The sequence below is a fragment of the Conger conger genome, chromosome 4, assembly GCF_963514075.1.
Source record: "Conger conger chromosome 4, fConCon1.1, whole genome shotgun sequence".
Taxonomy (NCBI): Eukaryota; Metazoa; Chordata; class Actinopteri; order Anguilliformes; family Congridae; genus Conger; species Conger conger.
This window is the reverse complement of record NC_083763.1, coordinates 29,603,628-29,626,714: the sequence shown is the minus strand read 5'-3', so window position 1 is coordinate 29,626,714 and position 23,087 is coordinate 29,603,628. Positions and strand designations below refer to the sequence as shown.

Sequence of the window (23,087 nt, the reverse complement as noted above, 5' to 3'; positions counted from 1 at the left end):
TTTCTGCATGATAAATCCTTAAAAATAGCCCCCTGACCGATCCAACTGTGTATTTACATAATCCCTTGCCAAATTCAGCAACAACTACTGATTATATTGAAATAGGGCTCACTGAATAGCCAACTGTTACTTGAACAGACAAATGCTGAACAAGTGGCCATTGTTGTTAGCAGGTCATTGGAACACCACCCATTAAGGTTCTTTAAGTATAACCTTAAGATTCGGTGAAATGAAGGTCATGATGCTAAGGCTAGGAAGCATCAGGACAAATATCCATATCTACCACACAGTGCAAAACAGGAAAACTCTAGCCAAATCCACCTACACCAATGTCTAGCCCAATTTGTTTACAAATAGTGTATGCTGAGTAAATGAGCATGCTAGCATTAGGATTTTGTCAGTAGTGATCCAGCGATAAGCCTAAAGGAAATGAAAGTTTACATTTCCTTCCTGACAGGCAATCCAATGCGGTAGGCAATTACACAACACCCCAGCCCACACCCCACCCCTCAAAAAAAACAAAAAAACCACAAAAAAAAAACACTTTAATTACTTTCAACTTTCAAAAGCAGCATCCAGCACATCACACAGTCAGCCGGCTTTGCTAGAATATGCTTTATTCAAACTTCAAATCTCTATTTATTTCTTTATTTTTTTTAATCAGACAAACATGAGAGCACAGGGAGTTCATTTAAAAACCAAACAAGGCAGCACATAAAACAGACAATCCTGACATACACTTATATACAGGCTGCCTACACAGGCAGGTCTGGGTACAGTCAAAGCAGACACGAAAATGTAAAAACCTGTAATTGAGGCCAAATGAAGTCCAAAGTACATAAATAAGTTACACGCAGGATAAAAGAATAGCTCCAGCAAAAACTGTTTGCCTGTTCAGGTGTCCCCGAAAGAGTGACTTACTCTTGACTTTGTCTTTAGTTTTGATCAGGAATGCAGCATTTGTTTCCCTACAAAGTCCTCTCTTCAAAAAATTGATGCCGTTCAAAATAATGGCCCTCAAATCAAATCTGAAGTCTGTACACATATGAATGCATTTCCAAAACCTTCTTATCTACAGGAGACTGGCCAAACAGTGGACCTGCCAGCGTGAATGTAAATTACTTTGAACAGTTGTATATCACATTTTAGAAGTGACGTACACAACTGTTAAAGATATGTCGAAAAAAGAAACAGCACTTTAAAGTAGTTTCTTTCACAAACCCACCCCACCAAAAAAATCGGGGGAAAAAATAAATTTCACACCCTAGACATAAAAACCACCCCATAAGTGATTTCCTTACCTTAAGTGCTAAATAGAAAATGACTGGCTGGCTTTAATATGGCATTGTATTATACACATTGTATTATATCCTTCCTAAACTGGACATTGCGATGTACAACCTCCTCACCCTACCTGCGTGGCCAAACACCCCACATCCCCTGCACCCCCCACAGGACCCCGAGCCAAACTAGAGGGAAGAGGACAGACTGATGATACTCTAACACTGCAAGTTGAGCTGGGACATTTATTGCACTTTTTCTCTGGAGCCTATAGCACACAAACTCATGGAAAGAGCAGCAAACACTTCCAGTGCAGTGCTTACAAGGACTGAGAAACGGACCACTAGAGAAAAGGAGGGTGGGGGCTGTTGCACATTGTGGAGGTTCAGTCACTGGGCTGTGCTGGAGATATTGTGGACTTAGAAGGGAAGCGTCCTGGAAACCTTCTGGTACAGAAAGGTGGAGCAAAAAAAACAAAAAACCCATTTGATTATATATATATATATATATATATACACACACACATAAAAAATAAATAAAAAAAAAGTCATAATCTACGGGTGGACAGACTTCCTGCTTTTCTTCTCAAGGCTCCATCGCTGCGGTGCATACGTATTTATTTACAGAAAGGAAAAAAACCCCCGGCTGGAACCCCGCCCTGCTGTGCGGAGAGACGTCCATCATCTGGGCTCCAGCTTCTTCCCCTCCAGCACCGTCTGAATCTCCTTGGCGTCCAGCGTCTCGTAGGTCAGCAGCGCGTTGGCCAGGTTCCTGTGCTCCTTGTTGTAGGTCTTCAGGATGCTCTTGGCGCGCTCGTACGAGTCCTGTCGAGAGCAGAAACGGCGTTAAGAGACGGTGGGGACGAGGGGGTTCTGGGACTCGCCCGTCCCTGTGGGAATCACCACAGAACCACAGTCTCACCTCCATTGATACCCGAATCTGGCAGTTTGTTCCTGAGGAGCATTGCTACATTGCCCCCCATTTCCACATCATTGGTTAACCTTCATTACATTACTAGCACTTATCCAGAGCAACGTACAGTTGATTAGACTAAGTAGGAGACAATCCTCCCCTGGAGCAGTGCAGGGTTAAGGGCCTTGCTCAAGGGCCCAACGGCTGTGCGGATGTTATTGTGGCTACACCAGGGATCGAACCACCGACCTTGCGTGTCCCAGTCATTTACCTTAACCACTACGCTACAGGCCACCCCACCTTCAAGTGCAGTTGCTGCAAACAGACTACAGTTGGCCAGTTGACAAGCCCACACGTTAGTTTAACTAGCTCACCAGCCACCAACAAGCAATACTCTTACACAATAACTTGCTTGTTTTAAGTGCTTTTGCTTGAGCCATTTGGGAATGCTTATTCATGGTTCCTGTATTACTCCAACTTAAGTATACATATACCATTTTTGACTTGTACGATATGGCGTATGAAATATGACAGTTTCTTAAACTCCAAATACAGTTGCTTTTCAGCAGGTAAGAAACCTGCCTCCAATCATTCGCCTTTCTTCATATGTGCACATTCCCACAATTTAAATCATTTGAATGAGAGGTTTCACATCTCTAGAATGTACACCACCTGAATGAAGAGCACCTCAACTGAAAAGGACATTTAACCCCTTATGGGCGGATGTGACCTGCACATTACATCTTCCCTAACACACGGATGTGATGCCAGTGTTGTATATGATCATCTCTTTTTCAAGACACATGACCGTTGAAATACATCATGATTCCTAGGCCTTTCTATGGGTTTTCTATAGGGCGCCTTAGTCCATAATGGGTTAAAGATTCCTCCTTCATAAAGGATGGGAGGTGGAGGCACTGAAGGAAGGCAAGGCAGATATGCCTCCCTGGCCTCGGAAATGCAGCCCTGGGGTGGAAGAGCTTACCTTAAGCAGCACTCGGACTTCCTGCTCAATAGCAGCTTGAGTTTCTGGGCTTTGTTTGGACAGGTCATTGTAGGTCATCACTCCCAGCTGGAACGTGAAAAACGAAGTGGGTTTGTTGCACCCTGGTTGGACCATTCAGGGGGACACAGGTTTGAGATGCAAGAAGCCTTTAACTCTTTTAAAACTCCCATAAGTTTTTTCGAATGGATTTTCAAAACGACAAGTTAATGTTACAGAACTCCACTGCAAATGACCAGTATAGATTGTTAAATCAGCATTGTCAGGATGTAAATATTAAGTAAAATATGCTCCTGAGTCCAGCAGTTTTAACAGCCAACACTTTTAACACGGTCAACCTTTATTAAAATTTACAACCAGATTAAAATGAGATTTATCAAGATGAAACACTGATCTAATCTAATCTAATCTAGAGGATCAAGGTTCAACTACCTTGACAAAAAATAAATGTCGCCAACCTGGACATGTTGTTTTGAAAAGACAATGATGAAAGAAGATAGGAGAAACAAGCTGTGGTTTTGTAAGGAGTTCAAAGACAACCAAGATCAAATTCAAAAACTAAAAGGTTAGAAGGGCATTATCCCACTCCTGGTGAGCATTATAGTGACATTAATGAAAGACAACAGCCGGGAGCTGTCCATTTTTGGTCTTAATCCTTTTCAATCCAATACTAGCTTTGAGACCGAACAGATCCAAATGTATCATCAAGACTTGTAATATATTTAAAGGGAGCGAAAGTATAGGTAACTGTGCTTTGCTTCTGGGATGTATAGTATAAGGCATACAGAGAGAGGGTTAGGATAAGGAGAATTAAAAAAGGAATGCTAGTGTGGAGCCACCACCCTCCTGGTTGTGTTTAAAAGCATTTCAGCGTCCTGTGCCTTGTGGGTTTATGGAGCAGGCTGGACCTTTGCACTACAGCCACCCATATATTTGCAGACACTCTCTAGTTTAACAGTGCAACAGTGGCAAAAATATATACATGCACATAACACGTCTCCATTCACAGAAACCCTTTTTACCTTGTCACTCATCCCAAACTTGGTCACCATCATCTTTGCGATTCTAGTGGCACCGTCAAAATCACTGGAAGCACCTGCAAATGAAAGGCACAAATTGAGCTGCATGGCAAGACTTCGGCCCAAATCTGTACTTTGCATGGGTTCATTGACCCATGGCAATGTGTGCCAATCCCAAAATTTGCTGGATGTACTCTGGACTACGAACAAAAGGGCAAGGCGTATGAGCACTTTCTCATGTTCCAATCGTCAAATGTGATCAATTATTTTCAAAATGAGCTAGGTACACAGTAAAGGTCTGTTTCGGTTGTTGTAGGTCTTTCTTGTTCTAATACTGGAAGTCTCACCTGTGCTGATTTACTCATTCCCGGATATGAGCTACGTACACTAAAAGTTCAGTTTGGGCTGGTATAGATCTTCATGAAATCCTCACCTGTGGTAATGTACTCGTTCCCGAACATGAGCCTATGTACACTAAAGGTCAGTTCTAGCTGGTATAGATCTTCCTGGAAGCCTCACCTGTGGTAATGTACTTATTCCCGAACATGAGCTATGTACACTAAAAGGTCCGTTCTAGCTGGTATAGGTCTTCCTGGAAGCCTCACCTGTGGTCATGTACTCGTTCCCGAACATGAGCTATGTACACTAAAAGGTCAGTTCTAGCTGGTATAGGTCTTCCTGGAAGCCTCACCTGTGGTAATGTACTCGTTCCCAAACATGAGCTATGTACACTAAAAGGTCAGTTCTAGCTGGTATAAGTCTTCCTGGAAGCCTCACCTGTGGTAATGTACTCGTTCCCGAATATGAGCTCCTCGGCCACCCTGCCGCCCATGCTGACATCCATCTGCGCCAGCAGCTGAGAGCGTGTCTCGCTCCAGCGATCGTTCTCCGGGAGCATCGACACCTGCAGAGGACAAGCGCCCAGGTCACACCACTGGTGGGCTTTATGCACATTCTCAGTCAACGCAGAGACAACTATGTGCGTTTAAACTGTGCAGTTACTCAAAACATTTAATTATTCACAGGCTGTGTGCACAATATGCCACGCTTTAGGCTGTATGTGGAATGTTAAGCAAAGTAGACTCATGCTAGACTCACATGGCCGAGGGTGGGGCCCCGTGGCATGATTGTAGCTTTATTGATGGGCATCGCGTCTTTGGTGAAGAGAGCGACGATGGCGTGTCCGGATTCATGGTACGCTGTGATGGTTTTGTTTTTTTTGTCGATCACCACACTCCTGCGTTCTGGGCCTATTCATGGGGGATGAGGAAAAATAACGTCCGGATAAGTGGAGAACTGATAAACAGCAACAGAGTGAGAGACTGCTTCTGAATTTGACCTTCTGGCCATGATTCACATGCACACTACAACACCATGTAGAAATTTTCACACAGGAAAAATACTATTTTTTAAATACTATAGGTTTGGCAGAGCATCACCAGGGAATATACCCAGCATCTGGTTCAGAACTTTGGTCGGTCAGAGAGCGAGTGATTGAACTCACTTTCACCTACATTCACACAGAGAAACCGTACAAAGTTAAAGTACAAAACAGTTTGTTGAGGCCTTAGGAAGTCTACAGGAAGCAACTTCACCACAACTGTGAAACATCCTCCATTTCACATGCCAAAATGAGCTCTCACCCATGAGAATCTTGTCTTTGGAAAACTCCAGCTCCTTCATGGTGACCATGTCTTTCCCGTCCACTGCCGCCTTGAGGGCAGCCTGGTTGACCAGGTTCTCCAGCTCCGCCCCGGAGAATCCCACAGTTCCTCTGGCGATGACCGCTGCCTCAATGGCTGGGGAAACACAAAGTGACAGCCGTCAGTGTGTGTGATACAGCCGCAGATCCCTATATTCGATATTTTGGCCATTTGTTTGGTTCCTGGGGTCTCACCACCCCAAATGTGCATAGGTAGAAAGCCCAAGGGTCAGAAAGTAAATGGCACCCCTGAAATCAACTATCTTATTGCACCAACTACCTTAGTTCCAACTCCTGGCTGAATGGTACTTGGAGCAAAATGCTTTCACTTTCTGAACCTGGATTTTCCTCCTCTGCTCAAATTAAATCCAGTGTGTGGTTACAGATTCCAAGCAGGCACAACAGCCATGCAAGTTCACCATAAGCATATGCATCTTATTAAATCTAATGTAGTGACAAATATCACAATTAGGAAGTACGCACATGAAGCTGCTATGTTAACTTATGCTGTTAGTTAAAGGACAAAACCTAATCACTGTGCTTTTTTGAGAAGTTTTGCCCCATATTTAGGAAACAACATATTTAGTGCTACACTGACAGTGATTTAAAAAATGCCTACACACATAATTTAAGCATTTAATCCAAATAAGCTCAACTGAAACAAGTGTGACAGTGCTCAAGTTCTGATGACTGTAGTGCGATGGAAAATTGCTTGAAACTGATGTCATGAAGGTGTACGTCAACACCAGGCACTGCAAGAATGCAGTCACAAGAGGATTTTTTTTTTTTTTTAATGAGTTTTTTTTTTTTATTATTTCTAATTTTTACAAAATTCAAAGTCAGCGTTCTTGAAGTCCAAAGCCTTCAAATTCCATGAGTGATTTACATCAGTATTAGAATGTTCAGCTCAGAACATTTATGATTTTACACCTTAATGGGTTAAACATACCGGAGTCTACTTTAACCTTCTGCAGGTATAAGCGCAGGATCTCGGTGCGTCCCTTCAGGTCGGGCAGGGGGACCGTCACCTGCATGTCAAACCTCCCAGGCCTCACCAACGCGCTGGGTGGGAGGAACGTTTGGAAACACAGAGAATTATAAATACTGGACAGCACAGAACTAAAATCTCAAGTCCTAGTTATCCCAGCCCTGTTGAAAAGACAGGGTTTGACATGGACCTTTTTCCAGCGCCATTTTCCATTGATGCTTTAATAAATTTGTAAGCGTTCTAATATCAATTATTAAAAATAACTACCTTCTCCCACGACCCTTATGACATAACAGTAGATGAATAAATGGCTACTGCATAGCTTAGCTACTTCAAATACATGGGATGTACAGAATGATAACCAAAGGAAGAGAGAGAAAAAATCTCAAGCTTCTGTAGCACACCATCTTGACCTGCAGAGCCCATAAGATCTGCCGGTCGAGACCCCCTTGGAAGCCTCGGCCTGCAGGGTGGAAATGCCTGAAGGAGAGGTGATGTCGCTTTTGACTCTAAACATACTTATCCAGGGCCTCTGGGAAGTTGGTGGCTCCGATGACGATGACCCCTTCATTTGGTTTGAACCTGCAGAGGACGAGACCGCTGAATTAGTTCTCTCCTCCTGTCTTTCAGACAAATGGGACCACACACCAGCCATTTCACAGCAGGTAGTAACTGAAGCACATTCTACCACTTTCCTGTCCCTGTAACAATTTTTGTGAACTTTCCGCTCTCCTGTCTTATTACTTCATGAATTAAGCAGGTTTTTAAAGATGTTTGTTGCACTGTTTACTATGAACATCTTTTTGTCTCTCGTTTTAGTCTGCTAGGAGTTTTGAACAGTCAATTTGATTTGCAGTGTAGGGACTACAACTTCCACATTCCCACAGGAAAATTCCGCGACGTCCACCACGAATGACGTCTAACTTGGTTCAGCCAATCCCGTAATGGCGGGAGCAATAAACAGTCCCGTATAAGAGCAATACACGTTCTTGGGATCTCTCTCTTCTGTCTCTTCTGCTTCTTCTCTTCGACGCACCCTTTTTGGCCATTCGCTTCAGCTCATCTGCTCCGAGACTCAGACAGAGGCTGAATGCTGCACAGCGCACTACCAGGCCTACGGACACACCCAGTTACCTCGCGGTAACTTCGTGGCCTATAGCGAGTGGAAACTGGTGTACGCAGAACGCTACATCAGTTTACCCCTGCAAAGCTCACCAAAGAACTACTGCAACGAACATCCTTCCAGCAACCGAGTGGACCAGACGACAACGCGCGGCTAAGCCGCCCCAGCCTGCGCATCTCTCCAGGACATGCATTCACAGCACCATCGCGGCTCCTATAAGGACAGCACGTCTTTTGGATCCAATGCGTATGGACTCAGTAAGAGAACAAACATTCAGGCATAGCCAGTGTTTAGTTTAGTCTTAACTGTTTTTGTGAATCTGTTTCAATATTTACCATCCTACCATTGTAATGGGTTTGGTTAGCTACATATATATGTACGTGAATTGATTCGCCGTCTTTTGCGCATATATAGAGTAAAACTACGCAAGTAGTCCCTTCTCACAGCTAACTCTAACTCATTACCACACCCAGAACTCCAGCTACTCCCACCTTTCCTTTGTTGAAGCGACACGGGCCCACACACGCACACGCACACACACGCACACACACGCACACACACGCACACACACGCACACACACACACACACACACACACACGCGCACACACGCGCACACACGCGCACACACGCGCACACACGCGCACACACACCCTAACTTAACCTACTCATTTACCCAACTAAATTTCCATTAGTTTATCTGTTATGTGTTTGTATGTTTGTTTAATAAATACATTTTATTAAACCCCGGTGTCCGTTTTGGAATCGCATAGACATGAGAGCCGAGTTAAAGCAGTCTTTCGAAGAACTTCCAACCTTCAGGTTATCGGTATGTTTAATCATTAATATTGGTTATTTCAATTATTAATTAAAATACTAAATTTGTGGTTAGATATTTCTGATAACAGTAATTTTATGAGACTGATTACTTTTTGCAGTTATACTGCTACACAACGTTTAACTGGCGCCCCGGTTTCGTAGAGAGTAAAATCCCTATGTTATTTGGCGGCCCGTGCAAGGACCCTACATAATTTGGAGTCCCGTGCGAGGACCCCTACAGCAGGATATTCAAAGAATTCATTTGGAAGAAAGCAGACCGGCGTGCGCATCAGCGGGCAGTCATTGGAGCACTTCATTTTTCCTCCTCCCTCCTTCCCCCCCTTCACCCCCAGCTCCCCCTTTGAAGGTAAGCTTCTGAGAACTTCCTGAACGGCGCTCACCCATCCATCTCAGCGAGAAGCTGGTTAATCGTCTGTCTGGAGTACGGGTGCATGGCGGACTCTATCCTCTTCCCCCCGACACTGTCCAGCTCGTCGATGAAGATCACGCACGGCGCACTGGCTTTGGCGTCCTCTGAGAAGGGAGACAGAGAGCCAGCGGGTGAGATGAGAAGCAAACCGCGCTGGAGAAGGACAAGTGCCCTTTTGATGAAATGTCTCGAAGCACCCGCCAGAGGGGTGGGCAGGGGGTGACTCACTGAAGAGGGCTCTGATGCGACTTGCCCCCACTCCCACAAACATTTCGTCGAACTCTGAGCCTGACGCGTAGTAGAAGGGGACGTCTGCCTCTCCTGCCACAGCCCGTGCCAACAGGGTCTTCCCAGTGCCCGGCGGTCCCACCAGCAGGATTCCTGGAGAGAGGGTGGGAAACCTGCATATGAGTGTCTTGCATCTTGGACCCCAGACTCTGTACTCTGTACTGTATCTCAGGATAGTTTTGGAGGAGTTTATGGACGGTTCTTGAAATGTAGGCCTACATTAGAAGGCACTCAGCTGCCCCCTACTGTTGAAACATTGTAAGTATTTCAGGCAGCTCTGGTTTAGAGTGCTCACTTTTGCCACCAGGCCCTGCATACCTCCTGAGGCAGAAGCCCCAAATGAAACACAAAACCACTGTAGGCATGTGTTAGGTATGTTATACATATGCTAAATGACATGGACCTTGTTTCATAGTTTACTAAATTAGGGCGAAATGGCCATTCTTGCCTTTGGGGAGCTTCCCGCCAAGGGCAGTGAACTTATCAGGGCTCCTGAGGAACTCCACCACCTCCTGCAGCTCGTTCTTAGCCTCATCCACCCCCATCACGTTCTCGAATGTCACATTCTTCATCTGGATGGGGTCCACTGCGGCGTCCAGCCCTGTCGCAGTACGGAACCGCACTGTCCAGAGGGGAGAGAATCAGAAAGGATGGATGAATGGATGGATGGATGGATGCACAGCATAGGGCACGCCCCGAAGAATCTCTAAAGAACAACAGTCCTGGGTATTCAATAGTTTCTATCACTAATATGGGCGGGGTAGGACAGAAAGAATCACTATTTTGCGCAGTTTCCAGTCACGGTTTTGAAATAGATCATTTCTGCTTTTATGCATCTGTCACACAGGCCACAGGGGCCGTAGCAATATGTCATTTGCTAGTGTTTTTGAAAACTAACAACTTAAGACTAAAATGTCTTCATGTTTCAAATCATTAGTGCAGTTTGAGGGTAGAATGATCATTTTGATAGTTTTGATCAATTATCAAGACAGACTGTAGTGTGTAAAGGCAACAGTGTCACAGGAAGCCTTTCTAAGAAGTTTCTGAACCGTTAAACCAAGGCCTAGCTAGATTCTTTTGGAATCCGAATAAGTGTACAATTCTTTAAACGTATCCAAATCAGGGTTGCCTACTTTCATGCACCACGCAATCATCTTTTGGATCAATTCAGTCATCCTTAACATAACAGCAAATTGTTTTGGAACAGGACAAATGCCAAGAGAATGAGTGATGAGAAATGGTACAAAACAGACAAACCAGTATCAGAAAAGGAGCCTTTACCTGATAAGGGGATTCCAAAGATTCCGTACAAACCCAGCGCCAAGAAGATAAGCAGAACACTTAGCCGTATCCTCTTGAAAGTCTCTGGAAAGGGAACAAACATATTCAATTAATGCATGCAAGCAGGGACAGCACAATACAGCAGTGCCATCTAGAGGCTACATTGTATACGTCTCGACCTTTCCCAGTGGCTTCACAAATAACAAACATGTAATATTGCATATAATTACATGGGTCAGACAGATTAAGGCTCAAAATGGCTGCATTTTAAAATATGGGGCCAACTTTAGCGAGGAACTTTCTAAGCAGTTCCCGTTATCTGTCATCGTAAACATGCCAGGACATGCAATACCAGAATCACGCTGAAAGGTCCCATATTGTACACCTTTCCAGTGTTTAATTTTAGGTAATGAAATCTATAATACAACATTTATGCAGTACAAAAAAACCCTTAAATTCTGATCTGCTCTAAGGAACTGAATGCAGTCTGTGCAGAGTGCCTGGATTTGTTCCGGCTACAAGGTAGATCCTGCTGAGGAAAATGAGCGTATGGTGTCATAACTTCACTGAATTCGCATTTTCCACAATGTGGGACCATCGACTTTTAGGGGGGGAATCAAAAACTCAGCCAGACATGCCTTCCTTTCGCAGGATCAGAGCCTGGGATTTTAAGAATCCCTCGGCAAATCCGGACTTATAGGCATCGTGCTGCATCTCTGGGAGGTTCTTCATTTTCACCAGCTTGTCTACGCTCTCCGTCTCAGGCACCTTGTCCCTCATCAGGAGACCCTGCGGGAGAGCAAACCAGAAACAATGGGATCACGAGCCCGCGGGGAGGTTCTTCAATTATGAACAGCCCATTCAGAGGGCAACTACAAACAGGAAAAGGGGGTGCTCCGGTACTTTATTAGACAGCGGGCACTCACAGAACGAATGGAAGTCAATGGAGTTTTACAAAACAGTTCGCCAAATTCTCGAAATAATAATTTTTTTTTTCTCCAAGATTATGTATGCTTAGATTGCCAGGACCCAGTACAACTGCACACAACCTGTAATTGTTTTGATAAAACGAAAATCACATTTTCATCAGACTAGAGCTGATCAGATGCAAGACACTTGAAGCATAACGTGATGTAATGTTAGCAGCTACGCTAATGTTAGGCAGTAAAGTTAGTTCGCCAAGATAGATCAGGTAACCTGTTACATTAACCAGCTAAGTACTTACAGCTAACACAAAATTTATAACTGCAAGTTATAGTTCTTGAGTACTATAACGTTAGCCTTTGCCTACCTCTAATATTACTGCAATGAGAACACAAACTCAAAACCCCTAAATCCACATATTACTAAAGGCAAGAAAAAATGACAACTTCGGGACGAAAGTAACGATGATAATGCAGTGGTAAGGAAGAGTTAGAATGCTGAGAAGAGCCACTACTATTTAGCATTTAAAGACAGTCCCTTAACTCACTTTCAATGACAACATTAAAACTGAACTCTCCTGTCCAATAGTGCGACTGGAAATGCTACCAAACTTAAGATATTTGGACAGTGTTCAACACACTAAGATCAAGGTGTGAATTTTCTCCTCATTTCAATATATGAGTCTATTTGAATCGCATGCGAGTAATCGGGAAGGGCTCTCCCAGCATGCCTGGTCAACTCATGCCCACTGAGCTCTAACCAACAGTAAAACGTCAAATTTGTCATTTGATGATAAAGGCATTCTATGCTGAATTTTAAACCTTGAGGTGGCCCTTCATTTATATACAGAAAACGTCTATGACGTGATAGCAATGAGCTAAGAAAACCGTGGTCTAATAAGATTAAATATTGATGCTTTAGAAGTTGCTTTCCACATAAGCCATTTAGCAAGCTTTTTAACTGACATTATTAGTCTTGTTTGGATTTAGGCATGACCTCCCTGCCCAGGAGAGGAAATAAGCCGGAAGAATCTTCCAAAAATACAGTGCCCTCTAATGTTTCAGATAAAGACCCATCATTTAATGTATCGATACATTTCACATACATGCTGAAAAGTGGACTGTACTTGTATCCAAAAGCTTGATGCAAGGAACAGTACTGCAAGTGCCAAATGGTCAGGGTTGCTCCTGATTAAAAAATGTTTTAGCTGTGTGTGTGCGTACGCGCACAAAACCCTGCAGAGCTTAGTGTATCAGTCCCAAGGTTGGTTTGCATTCCAATTTTGCTAAGTGCGTCTTCACTTAGCAAAACCGCCCCTCACACCTGATCAGGCTCAAGGAAAGTTACAGAGAGATAAGAGAACAATCAGGTGACATGATTTTGAGACTCATAGCACATCTGAATGGTGTGTGTTAACCTTTCCTATTTGCAAATAAAAATTGTTAAGCTTAAAGAGTGTTACTGCCGACTACTGTCGGTGACAAAATTCTATGACACCTGTAGTGCCATGTAATGCAATGCTAAATGTGCGGGCAAGACAACTTATGAAGAGAGAACACAGCAGAGGCAAACCTTCATGAAGGCTGGAGTGTAGCCATCTGGTTCTGCAGGCCGCTCATAGCCAGCCTGTAGCCGTCTTGTTTTGGATTTCAATGTTTTAAAACCTCGGCTCTGGATCAACACTGATAGGGAGGGAATACAACAAAATAAAATAAACCAAATGTAAAAAAAACAAAAGGCCCAACAATCCCTTGAGACAGTACACCAATGATTGAAACTTTCAGGATTATATACCAAATTAAATGTAGCAATAACGAATACACAAAGACATCACCCATTTTCCCCACAGCCATTTTCCACTTGAGGCCTTCTTATCTGAACCGTTATATCTTTAGTGTCATCAACAACAAGATAGTAAACATGTTGTTCCCACCACCTCTAATTTTATTGAGTGAGCCTACTTGATGCCTGTCGTTGGTAGGATGGATACAGATTTTAATGGATAAACCGTAGTACTTCGCTAAAACTGTTCTAGAAAAAGTGGAACAGCGGCATTTGCTGTTGACAAATTCCAGATAGGAGATTGCAGAACCTGGCATCTTGTAGCTGCCCGTTTTGTCATATTGGGAGCTACAATCCAGTCGCAAAAAAGGAACATCTCGTCTGCCTACTTTTTGTAGTAGCTAGTTTACTTCACAGCTAATGTTACCCATGATTGTCACTTAACAGACAGTCCTATGAAGAGCGATTTACAATGCAAGTACAATGTGCAACGTAAGTTGCTCTGCATAGAGCCCTCTAATGAATTAGCTAATTTTGCCAGATATGAGCAATACTGTAATAACTAGAATAACTAACCAGGAACCAAAGCAGAAGTTCTGAATACATAACCATTATATGGATTATAATTTGCATTGAAAGATAGTGGTTTGATGTAACACTACGTGTATTATCACTGCTCTGGGGCTTTTATATTATTTAACATAAGACATCCACGTCATTGGGTTCATTTTTCAAAAGCCTAATGAAATTAAAATGGTTCAACCTGCTGATTAAGATGCTCATATTTGGTTCCTTGCCAGAAAAACATAATAAACCAAAAAATGCTCATGAGTTGTGGAAAATAAACCGTTTATGTTGTATTGGCTACATACTAAGGTAAGGATACAATATCCCAAGGACATTTTTAAAACCAGCTAGTGAATAAACTACATTTCGGGAACTAATATGTTAATTTATAAACAAGTTAACTAGTTACATCTTGGCAGTTCACAGTAGCCTTTATCTTACTTTTATAAACCATTGTATTTCTGGTATAACTACTTTGGTAGCTATTTAATGAATACACAAAGTAAGATTGTTAGTTATGTTGCTGTAGCTGTAGGAAATATTAAATGGTGAATTAAGCCACAAAATGAAATTCTGTAGAGAAGTTTTTATGAAAGTGCCAATAGTCACTGAACGATTCCAAGCTCCTCTCTGCTTGCTTACCTGACCACTGCTGCAGATCTGAACATACGGCCTGTAGAGGGGAGGGGCTCTGTCTGCACAGCACATGAGTGCCAAACACACTCCCTGTTCGGTGGGAGAACCCTACACAATTCAGATGAAATACAAGTTAGGTAAATTACACCAAACATTACACCAACAAATACTACCATACTTGCATGCCCAAACATTGGTGTACAAAAATGGGCTCACAAAGAAATGTGTGTAAAAATGTTTGTATGCTCAAAACTTTACACAGGGCACATTTCTCTAAAACTTCAAGTCTGCCAGTTCTTTTCCCTCCTTAGTCCTCATTCTGTGGGCATGTCTGAAGGAGGGTGGAAGTGAGAGAGGTGTACCATGTTTGTTCCTGAAAAAGGAGTCTGTGGAGACATGGGACGTCCTCCAGTTGTGACAAACAGGGGCGATGGTGGGGATCTCCACAGAACTTGGCCCAGGCAGCAGGCTGCTCACGAGCTGGTCCAGCTGTCCTGCTCTCAGGTCTGCCAAGCCCAGCTCCCTCAGGCTCAACGTCGGCTGCAGATACAGATAGTGGACACCAGTGATGTCTGCTGTTGTCAGCCTACTACTGAAGGCATGTGGAGACTACAGGACTATAAAACTCAAGAACAACCACTTAAAACCATAAGCATGACAAAAAACGCAAATGAGATTAAATGTTGTTCAGAGAAGCTTCTACATCAGGTGATAAGCTTCAAGCTTACAGTGCCTACTTTGTCCATGTGTTCAAAACATGAATGGTCTGTTGCCATTCTCAGCTCAACGACATAGCTTCCTAAAAGGTGATTATCATACAACAGGAATGTTGACCCAACATTGACGGCAAATGGTTAGACCAAAACCGACTTACTCACAGTACACAGGGCAAAACCAAATGATTTCATCACATTTAAATGAAACACAATGAAATGCTATTCAAATACATCACTATGCAACACACTGAATTTCAAAAACACTGAAACACAGTTCAGGTTAGCCGGTTAGCACCGTACCTCGCTGGAGGGCAGGTCCAGCTCTTGACTCCTTTCCCTCTGGAGACTCTGAATGGAGGAGCTGGCTGAACTCGTCAGGGAATGGAGAGTGTTCAGGAGGTGGCTCAGGGAGACACTTGCCTGAGAGCGACAGACATACACAGTCATCATGATGCAGGCAGGGCTGACGCACAGAAGCACAACAGACCAAAGGTCGCCAGAGTACAAAAATGGGCCAAGGCTGGCATTCCTCAGTATGTTCTAGGCCAGGATTTCTCAACTCCTCGTGATTCAGAAATCAGAGGCCGTTTGAAATAAGGCTTACTTTTTGCCATGGCTGGCCAAACCAGTTCCCGGAGACCTTCCTGCGGATTTTCATGAGAACCCTGATTTGGCACACCTGATTCTATTAATTAGCAGCTCAACAAATTCAGAACTCCGCTTCTAACCCCCGGAAACTTTTCTCCATTTTCTCCTCTCTCTCTCCCCCCTCTAGGCCCATCCCTTCCTTTTCCACTTTCTCCCCCCTTACAGACTCTGATGTTTCTCAACTCCTGCTCTGCCACCGCCCTACAACCTGTGCCCTTGACCCTATCCCCTCTTCTCTTCTCCAAACTATCACACCTGACATTCTCCCATTTGTCACCTCCCTTGTCAACTCCTCCCTGTCTTCTGGCTGTTTTCCGGCATCCTCCAAGAGGGCCAACATCACTCCGCTGCTAAAAAAGCCTACCCTGGATCCCTCCATCATCCAGAACTACCGCCCGGTATCTCTTCTTCCTTTCCTTTCTAAAACTATAGAACGAGCCGCTTCTACTCAACTTTCTTCCTTCTTTTCTAACAACAACCTGCTAGACCCCCATCAGTCTGGCTTCAGATCGGGCCACTCGACAGAGACTGCGCTCCTCTCCGTCAGTGAGTCACTCCATGCCGCACGAGCAGCCTCCCTCTCCTCTGTCCTCATTCTTCTAGATCTCTCTGCTGCCTTCGACACTGTGGATCACTCCATCCTCCTGTCTGCCCTGTCAGCAACGGGCATCTGTGGCACAGCCCTGGACTGGATTGAGTCCTACCTCTCTGGTCGCTCCTTCCAGGTTGCCTGGGCTGGTTCGGTATCGACACCTCAGCCCCTCGCCACAGGAGTTCCCCAGGGCTCAGTCCTTGGCCCGCCTCTTTTTTCTCTTTACACTCGCTCCCTTGGCCCTGTGATCACTGCACATGGGCTATCCTACCACTGCTACGCGGACGATACCCAACTCTTCATCTCGTTCCCGCCGTCTGATACGCAGGTTTCAGCCCGTATCTCTGCTTGCCTGAGGGACATCCAGAGCTGGATGGACAACCACCATCTAAAGCTCAACCCAGGTAAAACTGAAATGATATTCATCCCTGCCAATACCTCTCCCCATCTGGATCTCTCCATTTCCCTCGGGGATACCACACTCACGCCGTCACCCAGTGCAAGGAACCTCGGCGTGGTGATGGACAGCAGACTGTCCCTTTCCGAGAACATTGCGGCGGTGACCCGGTCTTGCAGGTTCTTCCTATACAACATACGGAGAATCCGCCCCTTTCTCACCCCCTACTCAACCCAGCTCCTGGTCCAAGCGATGGTTCTGTCCCGCCTGGACTACTGCAATTCCCTCTTGGCTGGCCTCCCAGCGTCCGCCATCAGACCCCTCCAACTCATCCAGAATGCAGCAGCTCGTCTGGTCTTCAACCTTCCCAAATACTCACACGTCACCCCCCTGCTTACTTCCCTTCACTGGCTGCCTGTCATGGCTCGCATCAAATTCAAAACATTGGTGCTAGCCTTCCAAGCAGTTAAAGGGTCTTCCCCAGCTTATCTGCAAAAAATCATCAGACCCTACACCCCTGCCAGACCTCTTTGTTCAGCCTCCACAGGCCGCTTGGCACCTCCCCCTCTCAGAACCTCCACCTCACGCTCACGACTACTGTCTGTTCTGGCTCCACGGTGGTGGAACGAACTCCCCGTTGAGGTCAGAACTATAGAATCTCTCCCCACCTTCAAGCGCAAGCTGAAGACACACCTCTTCAAGCAGCACCTCTCCCCATCCCTCCCTACCTCCCTGTGAACCTTAATTGTTGTCTCTGTGACTTGCTTTGTGTATCGGTATTTTTAGTTGGCTAGGTAAGCAGTGTTTGGATAGTTTTGCTCTGTTTGTTTGTTTGTTCAAAAAAAAATAAAAAAAATAAATGGCCCTTGTCCTTATCTTTGTTGTACAGGTAGCAGTTGAAATTGTACTTCCCTCTAGGGTCTTTCAGCGAACTTATCCCTGGTTATGGGTATGCACTTTGTTGTACGTCGCTCTGGATAAGAGCGTCTGCCAAATGCCAATAATGTAATGTAATGTAATATAATGTAATGATTTCTAGCTTTTGAATGAGGTGTGCTTTGTTAGGGCTCGAGTGAAAACTTACACGACAGTAGATCTCCGGAACAGGGTTGGGCAGCCCTATTTTATGCAGACCCATGTCACCGTTTCATTACAAGTACTATGCTATAAAAAAAATAAAAAAATAAACAATAATCTGTTGTAACTACTAGGGATGTGACAATCCATTTTTCTAAACAGTTGCCATCCCATTTTTTTATATTTAACCATTTAAGCCAGATAATAGCCTAATTGCCAAATGACGGATTTACATTGACAGATATCCAGCAGTCTGTAGTTAAAGCCTTGTAGGCTACGTCTAGGCATGCTGGTTGATCATGTCATTTTTAAAATGCATCAGTTAAAATGATAGTTCTTTGCGTTTTCATCCCTATTCCCTATGGATTCCGCCTGACAGACTTGATTGGCATGAAATATGCCCAATCTGCTGCTATTGAGAACTTTGTGACAGACAGGGTTGTGCACTCAATTCCATGGTCAAGGTAATGTCCAATATTTGCGTGATGTACAGTAACATGATAACACAACGTTGTGGTGTTGACACAGTAAATAGCCTATTTTAGGCAGGGGTTCCGACGGAAATGGTGACATTGCACACTCATACAGTGTTCTAGTCGGTGCAGGAACAAAACATGAGGAATGAAAGTGGAAATGCAAGAAATGCAACTGTTGTGATACAATGGCTGATACCTATTCCATCTGTACACATGCAGACCATGTACTAGGACATTTGCCAAGTGAAGGTCTAATTTGAGAATCTGTATGCATGTCATCAATGTGCCCTTTGACACTGACAGAACATTCTGATCAACGTACAACCAGTAACAGAGCAAGGTGCATTCACTCTGCATGGGAGCCTTCTAAAATATGGTGACTGACAGTGAGCACCATAATTCATCGAGAAGTGACTCATTTTGGTTCTGTAAACTAGTAATTGGAGTTTGAAAGGATACAATGACAAAGATGTTGATGTGCACACTGTCAGCTTTAATATCATCCATGATATCATTACTAATCATGTTTAATATCTGAATGCAATGACTGCTTGAAGTCTTCGATGCATAGACATCACCAGATGCTACATATCTTCCCTGGTGATGCTCTGCCACATTACATTACATTATTGGCATTTAGCAGACGCTCTTATCCAGAGCGACGTACAGGTGATTAGATTTAGCAGGAGACAATACTTCCCTGGAGCAATACACGGTTAAGGGCCTTGCTCAAGGGCCCAACAGCTGTGTGAATCATATTGTGGCTACACCGGGATTAGAACCACTGACCTTGTGTATCGCAGTCATTTACCTTAACCACTACGCTACAGGCTCTGCCAGACCTGTATGGCAGCATCTTCAGTTCCTGCTTGATTCAGGGACTTTTCGCCTTCAGTCTCCAGCATGTAATGTGCATGTTCAATTGGATTCAGATCTGGTGATTGACTCGACCAGTCAAGAATTTCCCCACTTCTGGTCGTCGCTGGTATAGAGTTCCAGTTTTTTTTTCTTGTTAATAATGAACAAACTGTTGACTTTGGCATGCCCAGGGTTTTTGGAATGTTCCTGATTGATTGATTTTAATTTCTGAGCCTTATGACGGGCAGATTAAGGCTATGTTCCACCAAAAACGCATCTTCGGTCTTCCAGATCATTTAATTAAATACTTAAATTATCATAATGTATGGACTTGAAAAGATAAGTTCTGACAAAATATGTAAATTAGCTATTTAAGATGGCGGAAATTACAAATTTTGGTAGCAGTCTAATTTGAAGCAAGTAAGTTTTTCTGATTCTAAAGACATGTTTCAAGATAGTTTTGAGCCACTGTTTTATAACCAGTAGCCAATAGTTTTTTTTCTAAAAATTATGCAATTTCAGGATCCAACAATAACATTTGTGATGCTGTACCTGCCCCTAAAGCTTATAACAAGAAAATAATTGGCTCAAAACACTCCCCTGCATATGGAATAAAGGTTTACAAAGATTCATGATGATAGGATCACTATGGAGAGAAAAAAGGTTCAGAGTCCTACAATCTCATCCAAAATCAGGTTGAGAAAATCAACTCAATCACTAGAAATGATAAATAATACTAACTTCACCATACACATGCTGTAATCATTCAAAATGTGGTATTATTCTGAATGTTGAATAGTTGAGGGATGATTTGGAGCAGTAACCAGAAAAAGGTAAATGACTGAAATTTAGATGTCTTCCTCATGTCTTCCTCATGTTGTCACATGCCAACAACAACCTCCAAAGGCAATTGCAAAGTCTACAATCAAGACTAGACATCAAAAGCTATTTTCTACATTCACGACAAATAAATACACCAGCCTAATGAAACACATTTGTGAAGCCAATTCAAAAAAATACTTATAGTACCTTAAAATGGGGGACCAAGTGTAAAAGCTGTTATTTCTGAACGGTTCATCCAATATGGATGAAAATTTAAATACCCTCAAATTCAAGCTGACAGTCGGCACTTCACCCTTGTCATTGTATCCTTTCAAACTCAAAGTGCTAGAGTACAGAACCAAAATAGCGTCTTTTTGTATACATACCATAACTTACTTTTAGAAATTCTCAGTACTTTATCTGGCATCTCAGGACCTGGCAGGGAAGGGGCCCCAACTTCTCTCTCTACCGCTTACACGGGCAGTGGTTTTGACTAAACCTATCTGCCGAGCGAATAGTTCATGCCAGTTATGAACAAAAACAAAACATGCAACTGCACTCCCACACAAATTGTCACCAAATACCTTTTAGAACAAAGGTGTCAGAAACTAGTATTGGAGGGTTGCAGCGTCTACTGGTTTCTGGTGTGTTTCAGCACTTGCAATTCAAGTCCAATTCAGCCATTGTGCTCTCAAGGCCTCAAATGCCTGCTGATCAAGAGCAAATGGGCTTTATCACTGGCATTATCGCAGAAGCCTAAAGCAAGAACACCCAAAAAATCCAACTGCCAATTACAAAAGTTCCATTTTAACTATACGAGACAAAAAGTACCATCCCAAAATATCAATGTCAACATTTGGACAAGAAAACAGACGTCTAGAATAGGGCTGCGCAATGTATAGTATATTTGTCATCGAGTTATAATCATGCACCATAAACACATTGGGAAAGAGTGCTTGAACAGTGATGAATAGTATTTATTTAAATTGATGTTGTGTTAAATTGATTGACTGTTCATGTGCAATTTGTTCAATAAAGGCAAATTGGAAAAAATGTTTTTTATTTGTATTTTAAATATTTATATGTATTATTTAGTGGGCATAACCTATTCATTGTCTGGGGTCTATGTTAGCAGTGTACATAGCTAAAGCCAGAAAAACATTAGAACTGGGCACATTTTAAATATAACATACACCAACATACACTACACATTTATAAAAATGTTCTCATTTTCGTCCCACTTTTTCCTTTACGGACTACAAGCAAAAACTAGACTGACAGAGAGTTCTATCACAAATGTCATCGGCTTCTTTATTTGCTAACGAAAAACTACAGATTTGCAGACTGCACTGTAGATTTGCATGATGTGAGGACAATAATAAGACGTACAACTACACAATATGTTACCAACATGCAGTTAACTACCAGTTAACATTACGTCACAAGGTTGAGATCTTAAAATGCACGTGTTAGTAATCTGCAGATTAGGAGAGACAGAGCCAACAGACATCCACGGGTTTAATTAAATTATATCCTAGTCCCTTTCGATTCCGTAAAGTCTAGCTCGAGCCAAGATACAATAAAATCCCAAGGGACGGATAAACAAATTAATAGCACATGAAGGAAAATGAAATGCCAAAGTTAGTTAGGTGAGAGTGTCCTCCTCACGTTTATGCTATAAACTTTCATCTCACTATCACTGTCCTTCTTGCCTCTGTGCTGGCTGTACCTGGTCAAGTGTTGTGTAATACATAGGACTGACCCAAGATAGCTACGTAACTTAATGTAATCAATGAACCGATTCGAGTAGTTTATATTAAAATAAATGACGTTCGTCAACGGCTAAAATATTCGCTAACGTTAGCTAGCTAAAATGGAAAGTGAAAATAGCAGTTCGTTCGACAATATTCGCCAGTTGCGAGCTAACTAGCCTAACATGTGCAAGAACCCAGCGACTTCTGTGCATCGGTAACGTCAATTAGCAACTGCACTGCAGCATAAGCTATCCAATTGTTATGACCGGCTCAATTCCAGCAAAGCGACAGTTGACGTTTCCATGATATAGCTAGCTACGTTAGCTCTTTTACTCACTGTTACAAACTGTAGCTAATAATAGCTAGCTAGATAACAGTGAGTTAACTTTTTTGACAGCCGTTGCTCATTTCTTCTGGAAGGGTTCACTAGCTAGTCTGATGTTAAATGGCGTTTTCTGTTAATCAACTAACGTAAACGTTCTCATCACACTTTATTAGTCATCCACTTAGTTCAAGTACTCCATACCGACGACTGCTCATTTTAGCTAACGTTAGGCGGAGTTCTCTCAGTTAGCTAGTGTGACAAGCTAATGTTACCAAGGCTAGCGAACTAGCTAGAATACACGGAACATTTGTTCGGATTAAGTGTTGGGCCCCTTACCTGTGCCTGGAACGTCGTCGAAAGGGAAAACATATTTTCCAGGTATATATCGAATAAAATAACTAGAGACCGAGATGTTTGTCCCGCTGATGTTATCACCTTTTCTGCTATTCACCCTTCTTTCCTTCGCCTCCTCCGTTATGAAAAAGGCGTCAAGAGGTCAAACCAAACAACGCCGGCCATAATGAGATGCACTTAACGCACGTTTTTCTGGATACAAAAGAAGTTCCGGCTGTATACAGTTCTTCCGGTATCTATGGAGTTCCGATAAAAGACCAAAAACTTGCTCTGTACATTTCGTTTCCAACATTTTACATTGATCTTGTTTTTAAA

General features: G+C 43.2%; 1 protein-coding gene across 1 annotated transcript; it reads right to left on the bottom strand.

Annotated features, from left to right (window-relative positions):
• Positions 1-600: 600 nt before the first annotated feature.
• LOC133127094 (ATP-dependent zinc metalloprotease YME1L1-like) lies at positions 601-22,911 on the bottom strand. Its single transcript, XM_061239733.1, has 18 exons — positions 22,755-22,911; positions 15,770-15,889; positions 15,116-15,293; positions 14,760-14,861; positions 13,341-13,450; positions 11,483-11,633; positions 10,845-10,928; positions 10,012-10,185; positions 9,504-9,656; positions 9,247-9,379; positions 7,425-7,487; positions 6,867-6,979; positions 5,859-6,014; positions 5,314-5,465; positions 4,993-5,119; positions 4,219-4,292; positions 3,179-3,265; positions 601-2,105 (listed from the first exon to the last, which is right to left on the bottom strand). The coding sequence occupies exons 1-18, from the start codon at positions 22,785-22,787 to the stop codon at positions 1,962-1,964; spliced, it is 2,154 nt and encodes a 717-aa protein (XP_061095717.1). The 5' UTR covers positions 22,788-22,911; the 3' UTR covers positions 601-1,961.
• Positions 22,912-23,087: the final 176 nt, after the last annotated feature.

Excerpts from the sequence above, each read along its gene's own strand:
- LOC133127094 (XM_061239733.1), bottom strand. The coding sequence starts at position 22,787 with ATGTTTTCCCTTTCGACGACGTTCCAGGCACAG. Across the intron at positions 7,488-9,246 it reads CTTCTCGCTGAGATGGATGG|GTTCAAACCAAATGAAGGGG; the intron begins GTGAGCGCCGTT and ends CGTCCTCTGCAG. Across the intron at positions 3,266-4,218 it reads AGTTTGGGATGAGTGACAAG|CTGGGAGTGATGACCTACAA; the intron begins GTAAAAAGGGTT and ends TTCACGTTCCAG.